At 38.8% G+C, this 23,598-nt stretch overlaps 1 protein-coding gene across 6 annotated transcripts in view; it reads right to left on the reverse strand.

The window, feature by feature from the left end:
* Nucleotides 1–23,598, reverse strand: part of CACNB2 (calcium voltage-gated channel auxiliary subunit beta 2) — a 265,965-nt gene that overhangs the window by 77,235 nt on the left and 165,132 nt on the right. For 3 of the 6 annotated variants that reach the window (XM_068934622.1, XM_068934621.1, XM_009673671.2), the window contains one exon: nucleotides 19,959–20,078. In XM_068934622.1, the coding sequence (XP_068790723.1) occupies nucleotides 19,959–20,078 (120 nt within the window). Of the gene's footprint in view, nucleotides 1–19,958; nucleotides 20,079–20,585; nucleotides 20,697–20,916; nucleotides 21,466–23,598 lie in introns of those variants that run through there. The other 3 variants (XM_009673673.2, XM_009673670.2, XM_009673672.2) reach the window with 3 other exon arrangements.

The following is a 23,598-nucleotide window of genomic DNA, read 5'->3' on the forward strand; positions in this document are numbered from 1 at the left end:
ACTAGGATGCAAACTTGCACAATGTTGGCTAGTTAGAAGGAAGGAAGACTGCATCTTTGCAAGCTCAGAGAATCAGCCATAAACCAAGCATGAAAATATGAAAAGCTTTGCACCTTTACTTAGTCACAGTGAAATGGTTATCTATAGATATGTGCGTCCTGTATCACCAGTATTATCCATAAAGTTTAATACCTCTCTTTACTGTAGATTTATAATCACTATGCCTGCTTTTCTACAGAAGGACAGTATTCTTACCTCAGAAAAACCATAAGGAAGGAGGGCAAGGAAAATTCACTAACAGGAAAGCAAATGCAGCAGAGAGGGCTGAGGTGGCATCTCACAATTTTTGTACAATAGATTGAGATAAGATATGATCAGAAAGCTGCATCTGATGTACTACATTGAAAGTAATTGTTTTCAAGATTGTATTTGTACAAGCTGAAAGATGAAGGAGTACTAAATATCTCAAGGAAATACTACAGCATTTTTAGAAAGTGAGGAAAAAGAACTGTGGAAAAGTTTCCAGATGAAACCCAAGAGAAACAAGGAGATAACGTGAAGGAGTGGGAGGCAGAATTCTTGTACAAGGACAGGCAGGAACGCTTAAGAACGCTCATAACTCTGGCTCTAACCAGCTATGACAAATTCACTTAAACGTAGCCACTGAATACATCGTATATGTTGCGCTAGACCAGATCCTTCACACAAAGTAATTAGGATATGTTATTTGAAAAAGCAAAACAGCAAAATTGTAGGAAAATACATAAAAAGGAACACATAAAAAACTATACGCCATATTCACGCTAATCATTCAGCGGTGGTAAACGATGCATTCTAAGGAAGGAACAACATGTAGCCAGAGAACTAGGTACTGAAGGAAGACGCGAAAAAGAACTTATGTTAAAGAACAACAATGCTGGGAAACAACACGGTGAAGAAAGTAGCAGTGAAACGGCTAAGCCTGAAAAGCCACTTCACTGACTTCACATTTCATCAGTGTACAGAGTTTTCAACAAATTCTCCAAAGAGATCTTCCATATGGCTCGTTCTAAGGGTCCAGCTGATTCAGAGTCTGAAGTAAGACCTAAAACTTTCAAGACAGCATCACAAATCTGCAAGACTGACGAGGACAGTGTCCATTCTTTACCTCGACTTCAGTAAGGTTTTTCAACAGTTTCCTATAGCTTCCTTGTAGGCAAACTGGTGAATTAGGGACCAGGTAGGTGGACCGCAAGGTGGGTAAAAAACTGACTGGACCATTAGGATCCAAAAGTAGTAGCAGTCAACAGTCCAAAGAGTCCAAAGTCTAATCCGAAATCAATTACCAGTGCTGTTCCCGAGGGGTTCATACTTGGGCCAAAACTGTTAACATTTTCATCAGTGACTTGGATGATAGGATAGAGCATGCTCTCATTACACTCAAGTCTGAAGCCAAATTGGGCCAAGCAGTCAATATGCCAGGAGAGCAAGGCTACTATTCAGAGGGAGCTTGACAAGCTGGAAGAATGAGTCAACATAGGACTAATGAAGTTCAATAAATACAAATGCAAAGTCTAGCACTTGAGAAGGAACAACCCCATGCACCTGAACAGGCTTAAGACCAACCGGCTAGAAGCGGCTTCACAGAAAAGTTGCTGGGGGTCTTGCTGGACAAGCTGAACCTGAATCAGCAAAGGGCTCTTGCAGTGATGAAGGTCAACTGCATAGCAGCCTGCATTACACAGGGTGCAGCCATCAGGTCAAGGGAGGTGATGATATTCAACTCTACTCAGCACTCACAAGGCCACATTTGGAATACTCTGTCCAGTTTTCAGCCTCCCAATAGAAAGAGAGATACTGATAAACTACAGTAAGTCTAGTCTAAATCTAGCAGAGAGCACCAAGAGGCCTCAAGGCTGGAGCACACGGCATACAAGGAGAGGCCGAGAGAGTCAATTTGTTAAGCCTGGAATATAAGGATACGAGGAAAAAAAAAAAAAATACCTACAGTGAGGGTAGGACCCAGAGAGATGGTGTAATCTCCAACCCTGGAGGTTTTCTAAATTCAGCTGGCCCTGGCTCTGAGCAACATAACCGAGCTTTGACATTGGCCTTACTTTGAGGAGACGGTTGGATTAGATGACATCCAGAGCTCCCTTCCAACCTAAGTTATTCTACAATTCTGTTACAAGAATTCAACAATAATAGGTCACAAGTTATTTATTTTTCTGGGTATAACACATAAGGATACACAGTGGATTTGAGTGACTTACTGCAAACACAAAACCAGGTATTAATTCAGGTCTCTATTTCTGAGACTGCCCTACTTTGCTATTGGTCCAGATACTGCACTCTTACTGATGAGCTCACAAAACCTTAAAAGTCTTGACTAAATCAAATCAAGTGCTAATGTTTTATTTCAACAGAGTATTCATCTAGCAAAAGTCTGTGTCCTAAGATAAAGATGAATATATGTTTTATAAAGAGGACGATAGCTTCAAATTCTAATCTACGAAACATAACAAAACAATGAAAATCTTTTTACTGCATCCAGACAATTCGGAACTGAACTGAATTAGATCCATCTTAGAGGAAAAAATGGTTCATATTTGAGAAGAAATTCAGATAAACTAAAGTTGTTTTATATCTGAGATAGTATTTACTGAGTAAATACACAGTCTTATTTTCTATTATATTATAAAATGGAGCTTGCCATTGATTTCATCTGTATTCAGCTTCTTTTTCATATAGGACATCATGAAGGTGTTACATGACACAATCTGCTAGTTGAAACATGAGTGACCACTTATAATTTGAAAAGATTTAAGACTTGATATTTGAACAGAGTATAAAGACACTCACACACAATTTTAACTCCAGAGATCATACTTGTTAATCTTTTTGAAATACGAGCTATGCTACTTTTTATGCGTTAGAAAGTTTCTGGACAAAAGACATTCTGCACTTAGAGAAAATGTAAACGTCTTTGCTACAGAAAGACAAAGAGAATGGAGTCAATGCTCCCAAGACATGAAGAGAATAAAAAATAAACAAACAAAACCACCACCACCATCACCACAACAGAAAAGGAAGTCAAATCACACAGGTGAATCTGTGGGAAGACTTCACACTTTGGACAATCCCCTTTTTCACTGCTAGCAAAATGAAGAAACTTCCTGTTCTGTCTCAAAGGACCTTAAGATATCAATTATGAATTTTACCCAACTTACCGACTAACTGGCAAATAAGTGAATGAAGGCATTTAAGAAAGACCCCAGCAATTGAGGGACTAGACATGAAGGGTAGATGATATGTGCTGCCTACACTGTTGGCTTTATTTCCACAGCTGAGGAGCCAAATACTGGTGATGAAGGAATTTTTGCAAGGAGATCATTTCCCTCCTCTCATACTTCCCCCTCTCCTCTTTAAACTCAAAAACAAGGGCAGCTCTCAGGCTTTGCAAAAACAATGTTTTCTTTCTGTGATGAGTGGTGCACACGCAGCAGGCACCATCTCCCAGCCCCTCTTCCCCCTGGCACCACTGCCTGCCTGGAGCAAGGGAGCAGGCTACTTAGGACCCTAACGCACCTCGTCACCGTGAGACGAGTAGAAACTTGAGGAAAAGGGGGAAAAAAGAATCAGAAATCTGAGGAGAGTAACAGGATGGTTGAAATACACACAGAGAAAGAGGAAAATTATGGCAAAAACCGCACCAACAAAACAGAGGTGTTGCAGTTGCCTCACAAATATCACTTTGATCTGAATGCAATCTTCTTCTCTGTTCTAATGAGATCTAGACAAGCCCTACATTTTAGAAAGTTAGGACAGCTTATGTCTACGTATAAATTAGCTACCACCTTTGCAAAGTAATTGCTTCAGAAATACTCAAGTGAGATGAATGGCCCTGGAGTAGATGTTATGCACACTGAGTATTTATGAAGTGAAGCAGAAGCACTTTTAAATTTTCTTTCAAGGGTGTTTTAATAATGCAATTAAAGTAACTCTCGTTCAGAATGTCCTTCAGGCCACATTTTCATGTGCACTCTTAATTGTTTTGAGCCAGCACTCTCACCAAAACAAAATGTTATCTTTCCATTACCTGCAAACCATGCCTTTTTGCTCCCACGCAGCCTCCTCCCTGGTCCTGAACCACCATTTGCATGGTAGTGAGGTGAGCTGGATCAGACAACTAAGGTACTGCTTAAAACTAACCATTTTTCTCATTAGGTGTTACATTTTACCCAAACAGGTCCCAATCTTATTTTACTACACAGTTACCTAAACAAATGCTGCATAGTTACCTAAACAAGTGGGCAAGACAGCAGTGTTCAGGTATAGAAAAACAGTGCATAAAGTTTACAGCATCAACTGATTAGTGCAGACCAATAAAGAAATAAAATAACTGTGCTTTGATTCTATGTATGAACATTTTTAAATATATTTGAAATGTTTCAAGACTACACCTTATTTGCTCACGGATTTCACTCTTTTTTTTTTAAAGTAATTGTGGGATAAATTTATTCTATGCCTTAAGAGACTACATATTGATTTAAACAAAGTTGAAACAATTTCTTTAGCTATTTAATGTGAAGAAATTTGCTGCAGCCTAACAAGTAAATGAGGATTCCTTTCACAGTCAGTGCAGCCTCATTTCTTTACCTGTATCTATTATTTCTGTACAAGCTTTATATATATGCGTGTGTGTGTATATAAACACACGCATATATATTTAAATAAACCCCTGCTTTGATAGACATTGTCAACAGCTCGGAGTTATTAGAAAAAAATCCAGAAACCTGTATCTGCTAACTTCTTCTTTAACTAGACTAACTAATATAATGATTAATCCCAGGCTTGAGTAAAAAATTCATATTAAAATTTAAATATTCAACAGTAAACAAAAGATGGTACTCAGAACTGTTTTCTGCATATATAGCCTACTACCTCACAACTTTAGGGTGGGTAGGAGAGATTTAGGAGCCACGACGTATGACAGATTTTTTTTTTTTTTTTTTTTTTTAAGTTCCAGAATGACACTAAAGTATACCTTTCACCTATTCCTCTGAATTTGAGCATGAGATGAAATAATAATTTACAAATGATTTATGTGTTACAAAATACATTTATTAGATTTGCTCTATAATGAACTCTATCCAAGGAATTCTCCTTTTGCTTGCACTGCAATCAGGTCTCAAAGCAGCTGTCTGGAAGCAGGAATGTATTAGTGCGGTTCTAAACATCATTGCTGGCCATCACTAGCTTTTAGCACGCCAGTCTTAGCTGGCTTTTTGCAAGACTTAAGTCTTTTAACTGTTGGTCAGGGAGTGGATGTTAACTTTCACCTTTTCCATCTCTAAAAGGAGACTGAAGGAGAATCGAGAAGCAGATTCACTGAGACTCAGAAATAAACAAAAGAAAAAAATCAGGAATATCTGCAGTGTCAAATGCGTATTTGTGAGTTTTTATTTTTGCTTTCAAAATGAAACAACTTTCTGTAAAGAAAGGATGCCTCAGACACAACGCACTGTGAACCACAACTGTCTGGTCTACCTACAGCTGTCACACAAGAATTCGGCACTGTTAAGTCAGGGGACATGAGGGATACAACTGAACAAAAACCGTTCAATATAGAGGAACCTGTCGTCACCGAGACGAGCCTACTTTCTCTGAAAAACTAGAACAAAGCAAGCAGGTAAAGAAAGCATTTGCAACAGATGAACAAGGCACAAATGTTAATACCTTCCATTTAAAATGAGTTTTATGTAACAGACAGGACAGAGGCTGTGGCTGGTTTATTATAAATATTTTAACTAGGTTTTCTCTTTTTGTTATCATCTCTTTTTGATGAAGGCCACCCAAAAATCAGTACGTGTTTCAGCCTCTTTCAGGATATATCAGCCACTCCAGTCAGGCTGGAGACATTTACAGCGATGTGAAATAGCCAAAGACCACGTGCATTTCGAAATAGTCGGAGCTTCGACAGAGCTCTGCAACACCACTGGTCACCACAACCGGCAGTCTCTTTAACATAACAAACAGGGGTCGAGGCCTTGTAGCAGAGATGTTCATTGTTACGATTCAGTGTTTAGGACCAATGTAATTTGGCATTTCAAAGATAATTAGAGAAGCCTTACTCTTTGCAAATGAAATGTTTTTGGGTGCAATTCAGCTCATTGCTATATTTGACAGTGTTATGCAAGAATACGTGCGTCCCCCACCTCTGGAAAAGGTTTCTCTCCTGTGCATACTTGATACTGATTTCACACAGGGCCTAGCATTTGCTAAAGCTGTTTCTGTCCTTAATACAGTTAAAGAAACACACAGCAGCTATTCAGCTGTTGCTAAAAGGAATCAGGGGAATCAGGCACTTAATTGGCTGGGTCTTCAGCAGTTTCATTTCCTTTTACCGCACTAAAAATCTCAAGCCTTATATAAATATGAAGAACTTAAGTCACAAGGAACACTGAATGCACTGAAAATGTTTGTTAAAAAAAGAAAACCACACACTTACAACCTCCTGATTTAAGCAAAATCTACTATACCAATCAGAAATATAAAATTCTCTGTTAAACTTTAGAACTCTGCTATAAGTGAAAAATATCCTACAAAAAACATATTCTAACTCTCAAATGAACATGCATAACCAGACTGCTGAGTTAAATTTATATTCTTTCAATAAGATAAACTTAAGGTCTTGGACTTTGAGTAGCTGCTTAATTCACAGTTCAGAACATACTGTTTGAATTTAACTGCCTCGAGGTGTTACAGGATGTAGTTCTTCCATTTCCATTTAAAGTTCTTTCACTGAAGAGCAGCCTTATCAGGTTTCAGTAACTCGATAAGATCCCCTCCCCTTATATTTCCATCCAACTTTCAGCTTGTTAGAAAATATGTCAAGCAAGTTAGGGAAAGAAAGAAAGAATGCGACTCTGACTTAAGGGCCAGGGCCTTCAATAAAGTCGACAACTTGTTTCTACCAATATATTCAATGAATGATAATCTATTTTATTGTTAAGCCATTCTGCTCGGATAAAAGAAAACTATGCTGGAGCAATAAATTCATCTCTCTGCATTAAACCACAGCAAATGGAATCCAAACTAGGTCTCCCAAGTCTCTCCCTAGGTCTCTTCGTTAATGCTAGAATATTTCTTAGCCTTGAATTTGAAGAGGTATCATCAGCACACGAACTTTTCTCCAGCTGCATGGATGTTACATAATCCTTGTGTGTACCTTATTATTTCACTTCTTTCACTTCGCCTTCTTTTACTTTTACTTAAAATGTTCCAAAATAAAAGCACTCTTTTCATCAGGAAAGAAAAATTTGTTTGTGTGTTTTGATATGGAGGTTCTTGAGTTACCCTTGGTTTACAGAATTTTCTGAAACGTGTTTATCATTGATGCAAATCAAGAATTTTTTTCTAGAGCTTTCAAAAAAATTGATATAGCACTTTTAAAAATGTCTAGACGTTGATGCTACGGTTATATGGATAGATAAACAGAAGATAAATGGACAATAACATCACAGCAATACAGTCACTCTGTTTGAGCATCTAAATGTTCTCCCTCATGAAACAACAATGTGCTTTACACAATATCTCAAAGAGACTGACTTAGGATTTTAAGTTATTTTGTTTTCTATACGTGTGCAAGAAACATGACAATATTGGTAATGCATTTAGTACTTCAAATTATTTGCCTATTGCTTTTTGAGAAGTAATAAATAAAATTTATATTATTAATACACATTACGATGAATTTTAGTTTCACTCAAACACCTGGGAATAAGATATAATTATGGCATATTTAGTCGCCTTTCATCTCTGTAATTCCAGGCTGCCATAAAACAGTTTGCTTTAACAGACACGGTGCATTACATCTAGTGTTTTCTTCTGACAAAAGACCACTGCAGTGAGAGCTTCAGATCGGTATTAAAACACACAGGGAGAATCTCTGGGAAGCCATGTACAGGCACAGATATTCACTGGGCCTAGAATTAATGATCATAACTCCAAGAACCCAAAGATGAGCAAGATACAGAAAAGTATCAAATGCATCTTTCATGTCATCGCAAAGAAATCATGCCTATGAATATTATATGCTCCAGCTGTTGAATTACGCTTGCCTTGGTTCCTATCTGAGCGCACAACAGTCCTGCAGACAGCACGCAGCTCAGGAACACTGACATTAACCTACAGCACCCACTGAAGCTTAAGGTTTACTTCTGACTATGGGGGCAGAACTATCCACGAGATTCGACCACACAAAATTTCCTATCTGTAACATCAAGGGCCTTCAGGAAGCAATACTGAAGCATATAATTTTTAAGATAAAATAAGATCCTCTCGATTGCCGATAGAGCAAATCGGATACTGCAGCACGCATGTTAGTCCAGGTACAGATGCTCTAGTGTCAATGTAACTGTGGGGCAAGGAAACTTCTGCTGCATTACAACATTATTAGTCCATTTACGTCTTGCTGCTTTTCTTGGGATTAAGTAACAACAGTGTTAAGGTATGATGCTACGTTCACAGCAGATAGCTGCTGAAGAGAAGCCCCGAAAAGCAATCAAATTTGCTTGGGACTGATGAATAATGAACAGTAGTGCTGATCGATCTCACCTCAGACAGGAGGAGTCACAGGATTTCTCTGTTGAAAAGATGCGCTTACTTTTTCAGTCTCATGGTATGAAAGCTCTCAGACTCCATCCACCTTCCCATGTCACAGCATATGACTACTTCTAGCACAAGCTATCAACGCCATTCACCTACCTGGCTTAGACAAAACTCTACATAAATAAATGAAGTAAGCAACTGAGGATGGAAATTTCTAACAACGCTTTGGAACCAAAGCCACTGTCATATAACCACATATTCAAAGAGATGCAGAAAAATAAAGGTGCGGAAGATTTCTAAGGCCAAGGCTTAGAAATACAAAATAAAATTAAGTCTTCCAAATCTGGACACTGGTCAAAAATGTTGACATTCAATTCCATTTATTTCCTCCTCCCCACCAGTTCTTCAAACTTAATCACAGAATAAGGTTGTGTGCATCAATATACATTATGCCTGTTTCTCTGCAAAATTATTTTGCCCTGTTTGCCCTTCCTATTTCCTTCTGTCCTCAGGCCTGCAACTCAATCATGGGCTTTTAAGAAAAGTTTTTCATTTGAGAATTTGCCTTGAAAATTTTACCCAGCACTGAGCCTAAGTGAAGATGAGCTATTGCTCTGCAAGGCAAAAAGCAGGGAAAAAAGTTACATACTAGATTATTTAATCTTGTGATTTACGTTCAGAAGAAACTAAAAAGTAGGTGGGAAGACTCTTTCCCAGGAATAAATAAGACTTGCAGTTTCATTTGAGTTCATGCATATGTAGCACATCTACAAAGTCATGGCTCTATGGCTTTATCCTCAGGAGGAAGAAGTGCTGAACTCCACCACGGGCTGTTAGAGCCGTCTGAGGCCCCACATCCCTTGCAGCAAAGCTGGGATAGGCAGGTGGAAACACACCTCTTCCACGCATTGCTATTAGGGAACCTAAGAACATTTCCTTATGTCTGCAGTTGACAGTTTGAGAGCTAGGAGAGGCTCAAAGAGAGAAGGAAGCCCCATGATCAGCTAACCACCAGACCAGCAGCAGCCACACAAATTCAAGTCTAGGCCATTTAACACACCGGGCCTGCTAGAAAGACAGCAAATAATAAACATACAGTAGAACAGTTCTACAATGGCCCTGTATTATGTCTCAGCTGGATTAAACTATTAGAAAACACCATGGGAAGAAAACATGAAAGTATGCTCTTTTGTGAATGAGTCATTGGACTTGCTGCAAAAAGTGAGTAGAGAGTCAAAATAATGAAAGATCTGTGATAAATATAATATGTTTCTTTACTACAGTTCCTCTGGGAATTATATTTTCAATTACAATTTGAATATTACAATAGCTCAGTAATATGTGCATTTCCAAATACTGCCATTTATTACTGCTTATTATTAAAAGCAATGTGTACATTTGACTCAGGATGGCAGATACCCAGCATCTCGCCTCATTTTTACAGTGGTCAGGAAATCTTTCTTTTGTGACAGGTAGAGGTGATAAGGAGTTATAGTAACCCCAGGTGCTTTGTGTTCACCTATTTTATCCTAAGTGCAATATTAAAACCCAACAACTTTTTACAACTAATTTTTCAAATAATTGGCAGAATGGATAGAATCAAAAACCAGCAAGGGAATCCTCTCTTTCAGTTCAGCGTTCTGACATCTCTAGTCAAAATAATCAAAGCAGCTACAGTTCAATCCTTCATCTTACCTTTCAAGATATTTCTCCCTTCACTTTTCCTGCAGTCACTGAAAAAAGGACAGCTTGAAAAAAATCACAATTGCACAATAAAACCCCCAAGCCACAGGAAGCCTGCCTGCTTTCCATACGTGTCCAACCCACCTCAGCCCCACATTCTGAAAACACAGCAGAAGCTTTAAAATTGGACTTTGGACTCCAAATAATAAACTCATCACATCATCCTGAAGACACATATCAATCCAATAAAATTCTCAACATGAGAATAAATGACAGTCTTGTTGGTATGTATTTTAGTCATGTATTTATCTTAACTATTTTAATTTACCATCAAGATACTCTCATACCTTTCCAAAGAGAAGAAAGAAAAAAAGTCTGACCTCATGAGACAAAACGGGCTAAACTGTTAGCAAAGAAAGACAAATTTGAAATAGTAAGCTGAGAAAATTTTATTCCACTAAACATTTCAACTGCAAAAATAAGAAGATAGTCTCACTTTTAAGATTAATAAACAAATGAGAAATTCACATTTTAATGCCAATTTTTGGAGGCAACCAAAGGAATAAAAAGGTAATATAAAAATTACAGTATACTAAAATTACCTTAATTTGGACAGGGAATAATTAATAGGGAGACTAGGTAGAGTACAGCTGGAGATCTTTGGATTCCCTCCAGCTCTATCAGCAACATCTCACTTTTCTGCATGGCTGTGTTGCTTCATATAATATTACTTTTTAAAACTTTAGCTAGAGTTTGCATATGTGTTGCTATTAATAAAACTGGATTTAGATAAAAACACCACCATTTTCTTCGACTATTTAGCAAGGAGAAAATGGGTTCTTAAAGAAAAACGCTGTGTAACAAGTAATATTTCAGTGGGTACCACCTCAGTTAAAGCTAGAGAATCTAACCCTTATCTGTTAAGATTTCAGGTCAGATCCAGTAAAAACTTGCTTGCTGTTAAAGTGGAACTTGTTCAATCAAGTAAAAGTAAAATTAGGCAGTTATAAAATCATACGACTAAAACTCATTGGTAAGTTTTACATTACCAGAGTTCAGGGATGGCTATCCTTACTTTTACAAAAGATAAAGGTCAGTTTAATCTTCAGTATTTTGTTGCAGCCCAAAAAGTAAGTTTCAGCTGATAAATAAGAGATTGCATGTCTCACTTAGCATAGAAATTTTACCTTGGGATTGATACTACAGGCATAAACTAGTGGGTTTATGCATTGATTATTCTCTATCCTGTCGGACTTAAGAATACAAATCACATGAATATGAGGTTTTTGGAGGAAAATGTCATGTCAGGAGTGGAGGCTAAACACACAAAGAAGGTGCTCTGAGGTTTCTATAGACTCCACAGCTGAACGCTAGTGGAAGTTAAAGCCATGGTTTTTGCTCTAGGCTGTGCATTGGTTTTACACAGAATATAGATGAAGACACATTAGGAAAACCACCAGAGAGGCTGGATGGCAACCTCTCTGAACCTTTAAATATTTTTAACGAATTACCTTCATGCTATGAATTATGCAGAAACCAGTCACTGCTCATAGCTCAAGCTGAGTTTTGCACTTAAAGCGTTCCTAACCAGAGAATACACAGTATCTTCCTCCCAGATATCACAGGTTTTCTTGGCTCCTACTGATTTTTATGACATTTTATTCACCCAATGATTAGTTTATGTAATTAATGTTTCCAAAAGAACTGCTTCTGAATTGGCACCTGATGTCTGTCTAATTTCGTACTGAAGCATTCTACTGTTACCTACCGTGAGAACTCACTGACATCTTGAGTATAACGATATAAGTCGAGTTTTAATTATGAAAAAAAACCTTATTTTTGAAGCTTCCATTATTTTTCATTCTGGTTAAGAGTAAAATCAAAACTAAAGATACCCATTTTTCCCTTTTCACTTCCTTCACATTTTTTGAGAAGGTAGGTTAGGGAGGGAAGGAGAAAAAGGGACAAGAAAATGAGAAAAGACAGGAATCAGACTCTACAGATCTTTGCCAAGGACAAAAGAAGCGTGTCTGGGGGTTTTCACTGCAGATGACAAATGCCTTCCTACACTGTATAACAGCACGCCATCAGTCAGGTGTCTGATTTAAGAGAAATCAGGTTAGCTCCTGAACTGGCTGCAAAACAGCCTTCGGTGCAACAATGGCCTAGCATAATGCTTTTGCTGTCCCAAAAGTCAATGTTTTTGGCTCTCTCCAAGCCACTGCACCATGCCACGTGGGTCACAAGCATCTCTGCACTGTCGTCCGCTGTGGATTCACTAAAGCCCTTTCTCCACCTTGATTATCGCTTCCAAAAACTCCACCACAGTCTATTACCAGCTCCGATCACAGGATAACTTTTCTCTCCGATAAAACATTTCTGCTTCCTCAGAGGTCTACCCTTTAGTACAACATTTCTCCCTGCGCACAAAATAAGCACTTTACAGTTGGAAATTATGAAATTTAGAACACAGATGTCCTGTTCAAGTTTCAAGAGATATTTATCCAATACATGCATGTTTATACACAAATATATACACATATATTTGCATGCATACATATATGCATGCATACATGTGCAGGCATGTGCATATATATGCATGCATATATATGTACACATACATAGATCTAAACACATAGGTCCAGACCTGCAGACATTTAAAAGTCTCAGCTTCACTGAACTCAAGAAGAATTAAGGGCCCTAATGCTTCTTTGAGTCTGCATCAATAATGCCTACCTCAAAAACATTTTACATGTACGTGTTCAACTTAAAAAAAATAAATATTAACCTCTCCCTTTTTTTTTTTTTCTAAAATAAAAGTCAACAAAATCTACAGACAGAGTCTATATTAAACGGGAACCTAAACGCTACATATACATCAGTCACTTAGAGTACAAGAGATAAATTTACTTAAATAATCCCCAAAATAGATATGACGAATGTAAGAAGTTCAGCATTTGCAGGTATATAAAACATTTGTAGTCACCTTAAAGTGAAAGTGGCCACCGTGTCCTGAAATCCTACTTTCCCCTCTAAGTGCTTACCTATTTTAGAGTCATATATTATACTATTATGCTATATTTAGAATCAATATTTTCTTTAAAGTAAAAAAACATATGTTAACTGCTTGAAAAAAAACAATGACGCTCAGGTAACTGGACCAGCTGTTGAGAAAAACTAAGTTCTGGATTGCAATATATTGTCTCAGATGGTAGGAAAAGGGAATCAGTCTCTAATGTAAACCTCAAGAACGTTAAGTTTGGAGATTTCCAGTTTAGACATAAAGGGTCTGCCTCATTACTTTGCTTAGAGCCACTGGCAGCTCCTACCAATGACATCAGCTGCAGTATCTAGCTCAGAGCCAGCTAGAACACCATGCAGAAGTGTATCTTAATTCCTCTTTTCCCATGATCCAAACACCCTCATTCCCCACTAATCACAGAGAACATCCCCAGATCCACTTCTCATCCTCTCCTACAATTCCGATATGCCTCCTCAACCACCCGCAGCCCCCACACAAGCACCCACCCAACACCCATACCCACTGGTGGCTGTCACTTGAGCTGCAGCAAGGTCCTGTTTGAATGCACTTACTCTGCAGCTCCGTGTCCACACACAGGAGGCAGCACATCACCACCACCATGTCTGATCTGGTAGCAAGAGGTGCATCACTCCTTGGGAACCTCTGGCCTAATCATGGTGGCTGCAGCCATGCAGAAGAAGCTGAGCGTTAATGGATGGTGTCTGCTGCAGGACCCAAGAGAGAAGCAGAGGTGGTAGGAAGAAAAAGCCTGGGTGAGGATTTAAGAAGAGACCTCATTTAGTTTCACGAGCAGAAAGTATCATTTGTGTTACGGCCCTTTGTACGAGAATTTAACCACCCAGAAACAGTCAGAATGAAGACAACTTGTCAAGGAAGTGAGTATGTGAAAGCAGCACCTGAAGAGCAGGCAGAAGAGCTATGCTTTTCCTCAGGATTGCTCCTCTGTATTACCCTTAGAGATAATTTATCTCTTTCCACTGATTATTTAGAGAAATTAGGATCTATCTAAAGTAAGACATCTAAATTTAGGCTGCGTTAACATCCCTGCTTTCTTTTTTCGCTCATACTCAAGAAGCAGAAGAGGAAAGAAAACAGCGATGATCACTCTAGTAATCACAGTATGAATGGGAGATGACAACGGTTTCTTAATTAGAGACAGTACTATTTCTGGAGCATTTGATTCCAGGTTATGTTAGAAACAGCTGGAAGAAATCAAGCTAAACCTAGAAGAATGCAGCCAAACAGCGAGAGCAACTAAACTGTTCAGGAAAATAATAAACATGACCGCCGCTAGTGTAAAACAAATAGAGATGCTGAAGTTGAAGAAAAAGTAGATCATGAATATAAACAGAAAGAAAACTATAGGCCACAGACAGCAGTATAAAGGGAACCACCTTATGCCACAGTGTCACAGTCCTAAGAAGAAGCAGCAGAAATGAATGAAGAAATTGAAGAAAAGGTAACTGCAACTTGATCCTAGCAGATCGAGAGACTTGTCATAAACTAGCAATGCAGAACTTGCCTCCAGCTAAGCAACAACCCGATTTGCAACTATACTTTTGAACCAGCACATTTATTTCCAGCTAGACTACTGTGCCAGCTCCTATATAACCCCAGTAATTCTGATCTGGAACATTAGATATCTAAATGATAACATGCAATGGAAGTATTCTAAAGCAAAAGGGCAAATGAGAAGAAATCAATAATATTGTTATCATATACAATAGCTGACACAAAGCACTATCCCTATGTTGCTGGACAAGGGAGTAGAGCAAGCCATGGCTCTGGGTACCCAATATCCTCACGTTAAGAGGGGAGGGAAAAGAGTCTCCACGATGCAACAGGCTGACATAATGTAAGGATATGTTTTAGTGATGGGCACTTACGGTCCATCAAAAAGTGCTACTGCAGCTTAAGTAGACAGACCTTAACTAGCTTTGCTGCTGCCTGCTAACACCATGGGGTTATTCAGGGGCTGTGAAACCCACCTGAGAGTGAGTAAATACTTAAATAACTAGTCCTGGTACACTTAGCTGGGCAATTGCATCTGACAACCTTTGTCATGCCTTCAGCAGATACTACTTGCAGGGATATTTAGGCATCACCCCAGCCTGCTAGATATTTCAAAGCAGTCGTCCCCAACCTGGGCACGGAGGCAATACAACAGACACTGCACTATTACTGTCACTAGAAGCCATCAACGCTACTGGAGTATACATCAAGAAAGCAAAATATGTCAGCTTATAGTATTGCTCTGTATTTTTGCCAGCAAAGGGATGCCTGGTATCAAAATTTCAGTGGTTCACAGTCTTAGTGTAAAAAATGATCAAAATTAAGTGTTAACTGAGGACTATAGATATTTCAAATTTTAACACCTCCTAAAATGGTGTCAGCAGCAGAGTATTAGCTTGTCTGCAAGCAAAGTGCACCTGAGAGGAACTGAGTTTTCCTATTATGGACACAGATATTGACTTCTGAAAAGCCATGGTTTGACTTTGAGAACCAGAAGTTGGATTAACTGGTATTTGGCATCTATGTATTAGAAATAATTGAAACGGATTATTGCATTTGCTAAAATGCTGAACATATGCGAGACTGCTGTGTGTTGTGATCTAGTCAATAGAACTCCTTCAAAAACTGCCTCTGCCTAAGGAGCCCTAGAGTCATGGAAGGGGAAAAAAAAACCCCGCAAAATATATATAAAAAAAATTATTTAAACTACTTATTGAAGAGGAGAAAGAGGTTTATATACCACCCGAATAATGGCACTTCAATCAAAACCTGCTTCATGAACACTTCACAGAATCACGGAACAGCTGAGGTTGGAAGAGACCTCTGAAGATCCTCTAGTCCAACCCCCCTGCTTGAGCAGGGTCATCTGGAGCACGTTGCCCAGGACTGCGTCCAGGCGGATTTTGAATATCTCCAGGGAAGGAGAATTTGATGTGCCTGAGGAAAAATAAATTAGTAAGCTATTTGAGTTGATTTCACTGGCTCTGAAGAGGACCAAAAATCATTACTAAAGTTCCTGTTTTCTTATGTATAAACTTTAGTTCATCTATACTGAGTTGTAGGGTCTCACCAATATTTGTACCTCACAGTTTTTGATCTCATCCTTCTCACCTCCTACAATATTTTAGGAGATAATTAGTCAAATACTAGCAAGGACTGGACAAAGAACCTCTTTACTTACTATAATTCATTTTTGAGTGCTTGTCCTTCACAACTAAAGAGTTTAAAATCTGTTGTTGCTATAGAAATATGAACGCTAAAAGCAACAAAATGTAAGGGTCATTAGCCTTATTTATTCTGCGCTTCTGAACACGTAAGCTTTATAACGTCATACTTCCATAAAAGATTATTTCAAAAAAAGATGAGAAGAATTGCTTCGAGTTGAGCGCTCTGAGAGCTCCCTACTCAGCCACAGCGCAGGTCCTCCTTCACCCAGAGGTGTCCTCAGGAGCATTCCCAGCAGGGTTTTGCCTTGAAGGGCTTAAAAACAAAAAAACAAAAAAATCCACACACTTTTTTTTTTTTTTTTGCATCCGCAGTGTTCACATGTTCTAGACCAGAACGTTTTACCTGCGCTTCAAGCCTAACAGCTTCGTCTGAGGAGCCGTTTCCCCTGGGACTAGCGGCTTGCCCGCAGGCACCCCGACCCGCTACCTCCCCGTTTCTGTCCCCGGACACCGCGGGTTCTGCTCCTGCGGCCCCACCTCCCTCACAAGCAAGTCACTGGAGAGTCACATGCCTCAGTGAGTCAGCAAAATCTACCCATCGCTTTTCCCCAAGAGCGGCAAGCACTCACACTTTCTCATAGTCTCTTGATTTTTTTTTTTAAAATGTGATGCTGCACAGACCTGATACTGATCAGACATGCCTATTCTGGCTTCATGGTATATGGACATATAAAATCCACACAAATCCATCTTAAAATCCAACTCTTCTAACCATTAGCCTGTGTGTGCTTTATTAATATATTTTTCTGGGTAATTCAAGGTGTTTTTCCTAACTGTAAGGAAGGAAAATGGATGTCATTAAATTGTTTTCATTACTGCATGACAGTTGAACTTTTTTTTTTTTAAATCTACTCTTAATTCACTATCATTTTCCCCTCAACCTCTGCATTATTCATGCATGTCATCCTTTGCTAATTCCTGTGACAAATAGAATTATAATGACTTTATTTAGGATCAACATTTCCACTCATAATATTAAAAGGCAAAAAGTTAAAGCAGCTGCGTCACTTGGCTCTGGCTGATGGCTCACCAGGCGCAGGCGAAGCAGCCATGTAGAGCAGGCAACAAAACCTGCTGCTTGCAGACAGGAGTGAAACAGTAACTTCTGCCCATGCTATTTCATCAGTTTTACTGTGTTTCAGGGAGGTGAGGAACCGAATGACAAACGGAGGCAGGAAAATATACCTTATAATATTTCGGATATGCTGAGTTAGATTCAATTTGTGCCTCTTAAACCACCTATTTAAAATGCAAGCCACAAATATGTATAATGTTTTAATTAACAGCATTAATTTAAATATTACCCACTACGTGAAATCATCTCTATACAATGCAACCCAGAATTGTTTCAACCCCTTTGGTTCAAGAAACAAAGCTGCTTACGTAGTTCCAGCTTTAATCTGTGTTAAAGCCCAAGTGATTTAAATAATTGATTTTGTGTTTTCTATACGACTGAAATTACCCATTGTTGTAACAGGTTGATTTTGGCAATGCTTTTACTATTTTGACTGTTCACAAGTTGTCTTATAGTCTCAGACGGTGTCAGACCTAGAGACTGTATCATATGCCAGCTGGAGTGAAGACATTGCTTTGATAGATAGATACATAGAAATACCGTTTTTAAAAGTCAGGGTCTGCTAGTAAATCTCTATAAACTACAATGGCAGCTGTGCTAGAGGTCATGAATATTACATAAGGGCTGTCCCTGCAGTCAAGCCAGCATCAGTAAGCCAAATTCCCATAGCAACACTCGCATAGATGTGCTCATCACTACGAGGTGCATCAGTTCAACAGTTAAGTGTTACAGTGCTACCCTTATTAGTCTGCAAGATATTATTACTTCAACCCTTCTTTAAAAGGCCGTTTATTTTACTGATAAAGACTACTCTGAAACTCAGTATTATTTGAACTGCAGAATTTTATCTTCTCTCCTAAGAGCAGAGAGATCTTGAACTAACAAAAGAGACCCTGACCAAACTGAAACTCCTGATTACGATCAGCAATAACTCTCAGATACGAGGTGGCGGGGAAGAAATGGTCTGCTGCTGCGGCGCTTCGGCTACGCTGATCCCAAGACAGTAGGTCTAGACTTCAAAGAGACGTTCAGCGTTTCCTGTGGCTGGCACGTTCCAGCAGCTCATTAAAAACCTGCTTTAGGAGCTCTTATTAAATATCTGTTAACTATTACACTTTCCAAAAAATATCTTTGGCTTCCCTGTTTAAGTATTCTGGCCTAAAGAAACTGGCTGTTTGTGCATTATACTACTGTATTATTTATGGAGCTGGCCCTCTCCCCGTAATCAGGTTAATATCTCAATAGTCTGAACTCCTGAATTTATGAGCAACCCTTGTAACAGAGGGTGGCGTAAACGGGCAGAGGCAAAGCTGGCAGCGGAAAAGGAAACAGAATGTGAGATGGACCAGAGATAGGGAAATAAAAAAACAAGCCAAAATGGAGGAGGGGAACAGGAGAGAAAGTGAGAAACACGGAGATCACGGGAAGGAAAAAAGGGAGATCTGAGGAGATGCCTCAACAGTGTATTTCAATATTGAAATGTAAAAAATGAAACTGAAAAACAGACCTTAGAGAACAGTGCTACACCAGACAGCACACAGAAATAAAAACTGGAATGAAGTGATAAATGAATGAAAAAATTTAAGATAATCATGGTTTTTACAGGTGCAAGAGTACTTAAGGAAAAATAAACACATACCCTTCAGCTGTATTACTGCTAAAAACCTCACAGTCCTATACGCGTTTCATGGAAAAGATGTAAACACACAACCAGGATCTGGAGCTCATTTAGCCTTTCCATATTAATCCATCACTATCTGTCCAGAGTTAGAAGGAGAAATCTTAACAAGTCCTAGCTCATAATATTCACAGTTTAACATTCAAACTATAAAGAAAGCCAGTGAAGTCTTCAGGAAAAAATGGATCTTTGCAGTAGACTCTCTGTATTTATATACATAGGACTTATAGGGACCAATCCTTCATTTAAGGGAGATGAACAGGATGTTTGAGGTCTAGTTTTAAGTGTCATAGGCATCCAAATCATGCTTAGGCAAACTTCCACTAACATATTCAATAAGAACCCAAACCTTTGACCCTATATACTGCAAATACATGGCTTTATTCAACTTGAAAAAAAAAAGGAAGTACACTTAAATAAACTTATTTTAAAATATGCAAGCTAAGATAGTGCCTTTAACAGAAAGTTCTGATTTTAACTGATTTTTTTTCTGGAAAAAATCTTTTCTGTTGTTGTCTGGAAAATCTTTATAATAAGTCTTACGCAACACGTTAACACAACAAAAGTCATTTGTACTGGTAACAGATGAGATGGCAATCCTTCAAAACAAAATATTTAATGAATATCTGATGTGAAAAAACACCTTACCTTTGCTTTTTCCAACTGTGCCTGGGCCTGTCGCTCTGCCTCTCTCCGCACTGCTTCCCTGTCCTCTTCCAGAGATACATCTGAATCGGATGGACGGCTGGTGTAGGAATCCGCCGAACCCTGCACAAGGAAAGGAAAAATAATGTTACAAGTTGTTTCAGTGTTCAAAAAAAAAAAAAAGTAGAAGTGTTTATGCACCTTGCTTTTTCTCTTACTTCTACATCTCTGAAGAGAGAATAATTGCACAGAAGAGGAAATCACTTAGAAAAATTAAATGGCTAAAAAAAGTAAATGTTTTCCTCTGGAGACCTTCCAAAAGTGCAGGTGTCTTACCCAGTGTTTTATTTCCTGCACTATTCCCATGTTCTTATTTGCATGCTTTTTAGTAAGCAGAGCCAGCTACTCTGTAGAGTTACAGCAGTGGTGCAGTGCAGGGCTGAAGGACACACAGCAGCTTCAAGGATGGCTCCATAAAATTAAAACTCTAAACAATGATGGTATGAAGGAGGAAACAAATTTTATTTTAAAAATGCAAATTTTTTTTTATCAATAATTACCCTTGCACAATATTACAGCTAAGAGCTTTAACCTGTGCTACCCATTTTCATTTCAGGGCAATATCTTTACCTGACATACTTTCCCCATCAGAACTGAAAATGGCTCAAATCCATCTCTGCCCCTCAGCAAAACATGTAAATGATCACAAATCAACTTCCAACTAATAAAATCTGTCTGGACTCAACACGCGTCCGTGTATCGCCACAATGGAACTAGTCACAATGCCAGAACAGCTCTATAAACAATGACAGCTCTGATTTCTCTCTGCATCTCCCTGCATACAAAACAGACTTCTGCTAATTCAATCAGAATGAAAACAACTGTCCTCTCCTTACCGTGTTTTCCTCTCCCTCTCTCTGTAACATATATAACATATGCCAATAACAAAAACAGAGCTTACACAGATATCAGAATTCTTCAGACGTCCTCCTTTGGCTCTTTTCAGAAGCCTGATCCAGGTGGCCTTCATTAGCCAGACAGCTCAGTTATTGTCCGCAGCTGCAGCGCCCGGCACTGATCTCATAAAACATGTGCACGCTGAGCACCGCAGAATCACTGCTCCTTTCCTATCCATGCTCTGCTGCGAGAGCCTTCCTTCTCTTCCCTCTGCCTTTCAAGCTCCCAGCCTCACTGTTTCCAAGTATTCTAGTGCAATTAAATTCTCAAATTTTCTCATGCCAGTAAAAAAAAGAATAAAAAAACACTCAGCACCAAAAAATAAAAAAAGACCCTCAACTTGAATAACGAAAAGATAAAATAAGCCAGACTTCAGGTAAATGTTGTGAGAGATGCTTCAATTGATAACAGACTGAGATCGATGACAAAAAAAAAATACCTCGGGCTTTTTCCTTGTTGTTTTGGGGGGCGGGCTTGGCTGTTAAAAATAGTGCTTATAAGAGAACCTTTTAAAATCCTGTGTGAAATATATTCAGTGACATTTGCAAGTGCAAAGTTCATTTCATCTCTTCCTAGATTGGATGGGGGTGGGGGTAAGCGGCTTTTGTATCACTGGGCATGCTCCATATGTGCAGCCTTTTACGCAGATGCTCACATCACACTGTGTTGTTAGCCTATGCCAAATTGCCATTTTATATCTCAAGGGTAAACAGCTGGAAAACGCAAGGTCCTTGCAAAACTGGAATAGCTGTACGGTGTCTCATTTTTGTCATATATGTGTGTGACAAGCCACGTTTCTCTCAGACGCTCAAGTTCTGTCATGCAGAGCTTCCCTTAACTGCAAAGTACTGAGCTAGAATCTGAGCTCTGTTACAAAAGCATAAATCCAAAAATATGCCTGTTGAGCAAGAATTTAACCCTCTAATTACTGTTCATATTTTTCTGACAGAAGCAGATGACAGAAGCAAAGAATACCTATGACATACCACATAATACATAAATATTAGACCTTAAAATGAGACTGAATTTGTATATTCTGCTTTTTAGTCAGTTACAATCTATATAATTTCATAAACTGACATGGGAATAATATATTAAGGCACGATTAACTAGGACATTCACAAATCACTGACAGATATGCAAAACCGTATTCAAAAAAAACACTGCAGTTGACTTTGAAGCGCCTGCCTTTGATATACATTCAAAGTTAACATGAAAAACAGACGAAGATAGAGATCGCAGCTGAGAACAGAGGTCATACATGTGACCTAGGATGTCAGCGTTTCCTAGGAAGTTAGAGCTCTGTGGTTGTGAAGGACCGAATTCTGCCATTGTTTATGTCTATATAATTACAAAATTACCCCATCACAGGTAATGGAACAGCCTGCATTTAACCACTATTAAAGCAAGAAATAGCTGTCACTAAACTGACAGTGTAAAAAATAAAGGTAAATTTTAACTTTCAAAATATTTTTTCCTGAAGTCCATAATAGGTGCAGTTTCAAATTTTAGTATACTGTCTTTGAACTGACATCAAGAAAATTATTCTCTAAGGGATATTTTGCTTACCAGGAACACAAATACATCTACTATGTTATAGTAATCTTCTAAAACTGAAATGGCTCCTGAGTTAAAGCAAAACAAGCAGAAAAGTATCGATAAAATATATAAAAACCTTCCTCAAATTTTCTGAAAAATCTTGCCTGCTAGGAAAATAACCAGAGTCACTGTAAACTCTTAAGGGTCTTTCATGTTTCACTTCAAAATTTCCCTTTGCCGCACCTTGTGATTCAGCACCACTGATGGAAACAGTGGCAAAAGATGAGCAGCAACAAGCCACCAGAAGTTTAGCGTCAGCCTCGGGACTTCTGTACTCCTTTGATCTTTGAAGAAGATTAAATGCTATTCTGGTTAACGTAACAGCCGCCAGTGCTCGACACCATTTTTACCACTGCATTAACCAAAGCTGAGACTGGGAAGAAACCCTCCTACTAAAGCCCCAGCCCCTGGGAAACGCAGGGGTCCCACAACATCCAACCCCTTGTAGAAAGGACCACGTCCAAAGCCTTCCTGAGCGCCTTGGTTGCAGCATGCCTCTTTTGAAACAGATCTAAGCGTGGTGTCATAAATCTAGCCCTAAGCAATGTTATCTTTAAATACAAACGAACAAGCTATTAACTCTGACACTGCAGCCACACCACTGACAGCGTGGGTGTTAATGTTCTACAGCAGTTCCACTGTGAACACATCATATTTTCCACTGATGAAGTGGCATGGGCATCACTTTTACTATCGTTCATTCTGCTGTCCAGAAGGAACATTGCCTAACTGGTCTTCGACCTAGGAAAAAGTCATAAAGCTCGGAAATGGGGTTCTTGTCTGCCCTCCTGAGGCAGGTGCCTTCCCTGTCAGGCTGGAATTGCTAAAATTGGAATTTCATCTTTTGGGCCACAGAGATCATTGACGGTACTGGTCATATCTTGTGCTGGGCACAGTCTCAAAACACATCCAAGAAATCATAATGATTCCATTTATGTTAATTATATTGACAAATCATATGAATCACACTCAACATCACATTTATTTCCCCATATTTATTAACCTCTTTAAAATACAAAAAAACAATCAGTAAAATTAATTTTCAAACTTAGAGAAAACTACAGTGAGCTATCTTGGAAATACCTTG

This window comes from Struthio camelus, chromosome 2 (genome assembly GCF_040807025.1).
Source record: "Struthio camelus isolate bStrCam1 chromosome 2, bStrCam1.hap1, whole genome shotgun sequence".
NCBI classification, from domain to species: Eukaryota; Metazoa; Chordata; class Aves; order Struthioniformes; family Struthionidae; genus Struthio; species Struthio camelus.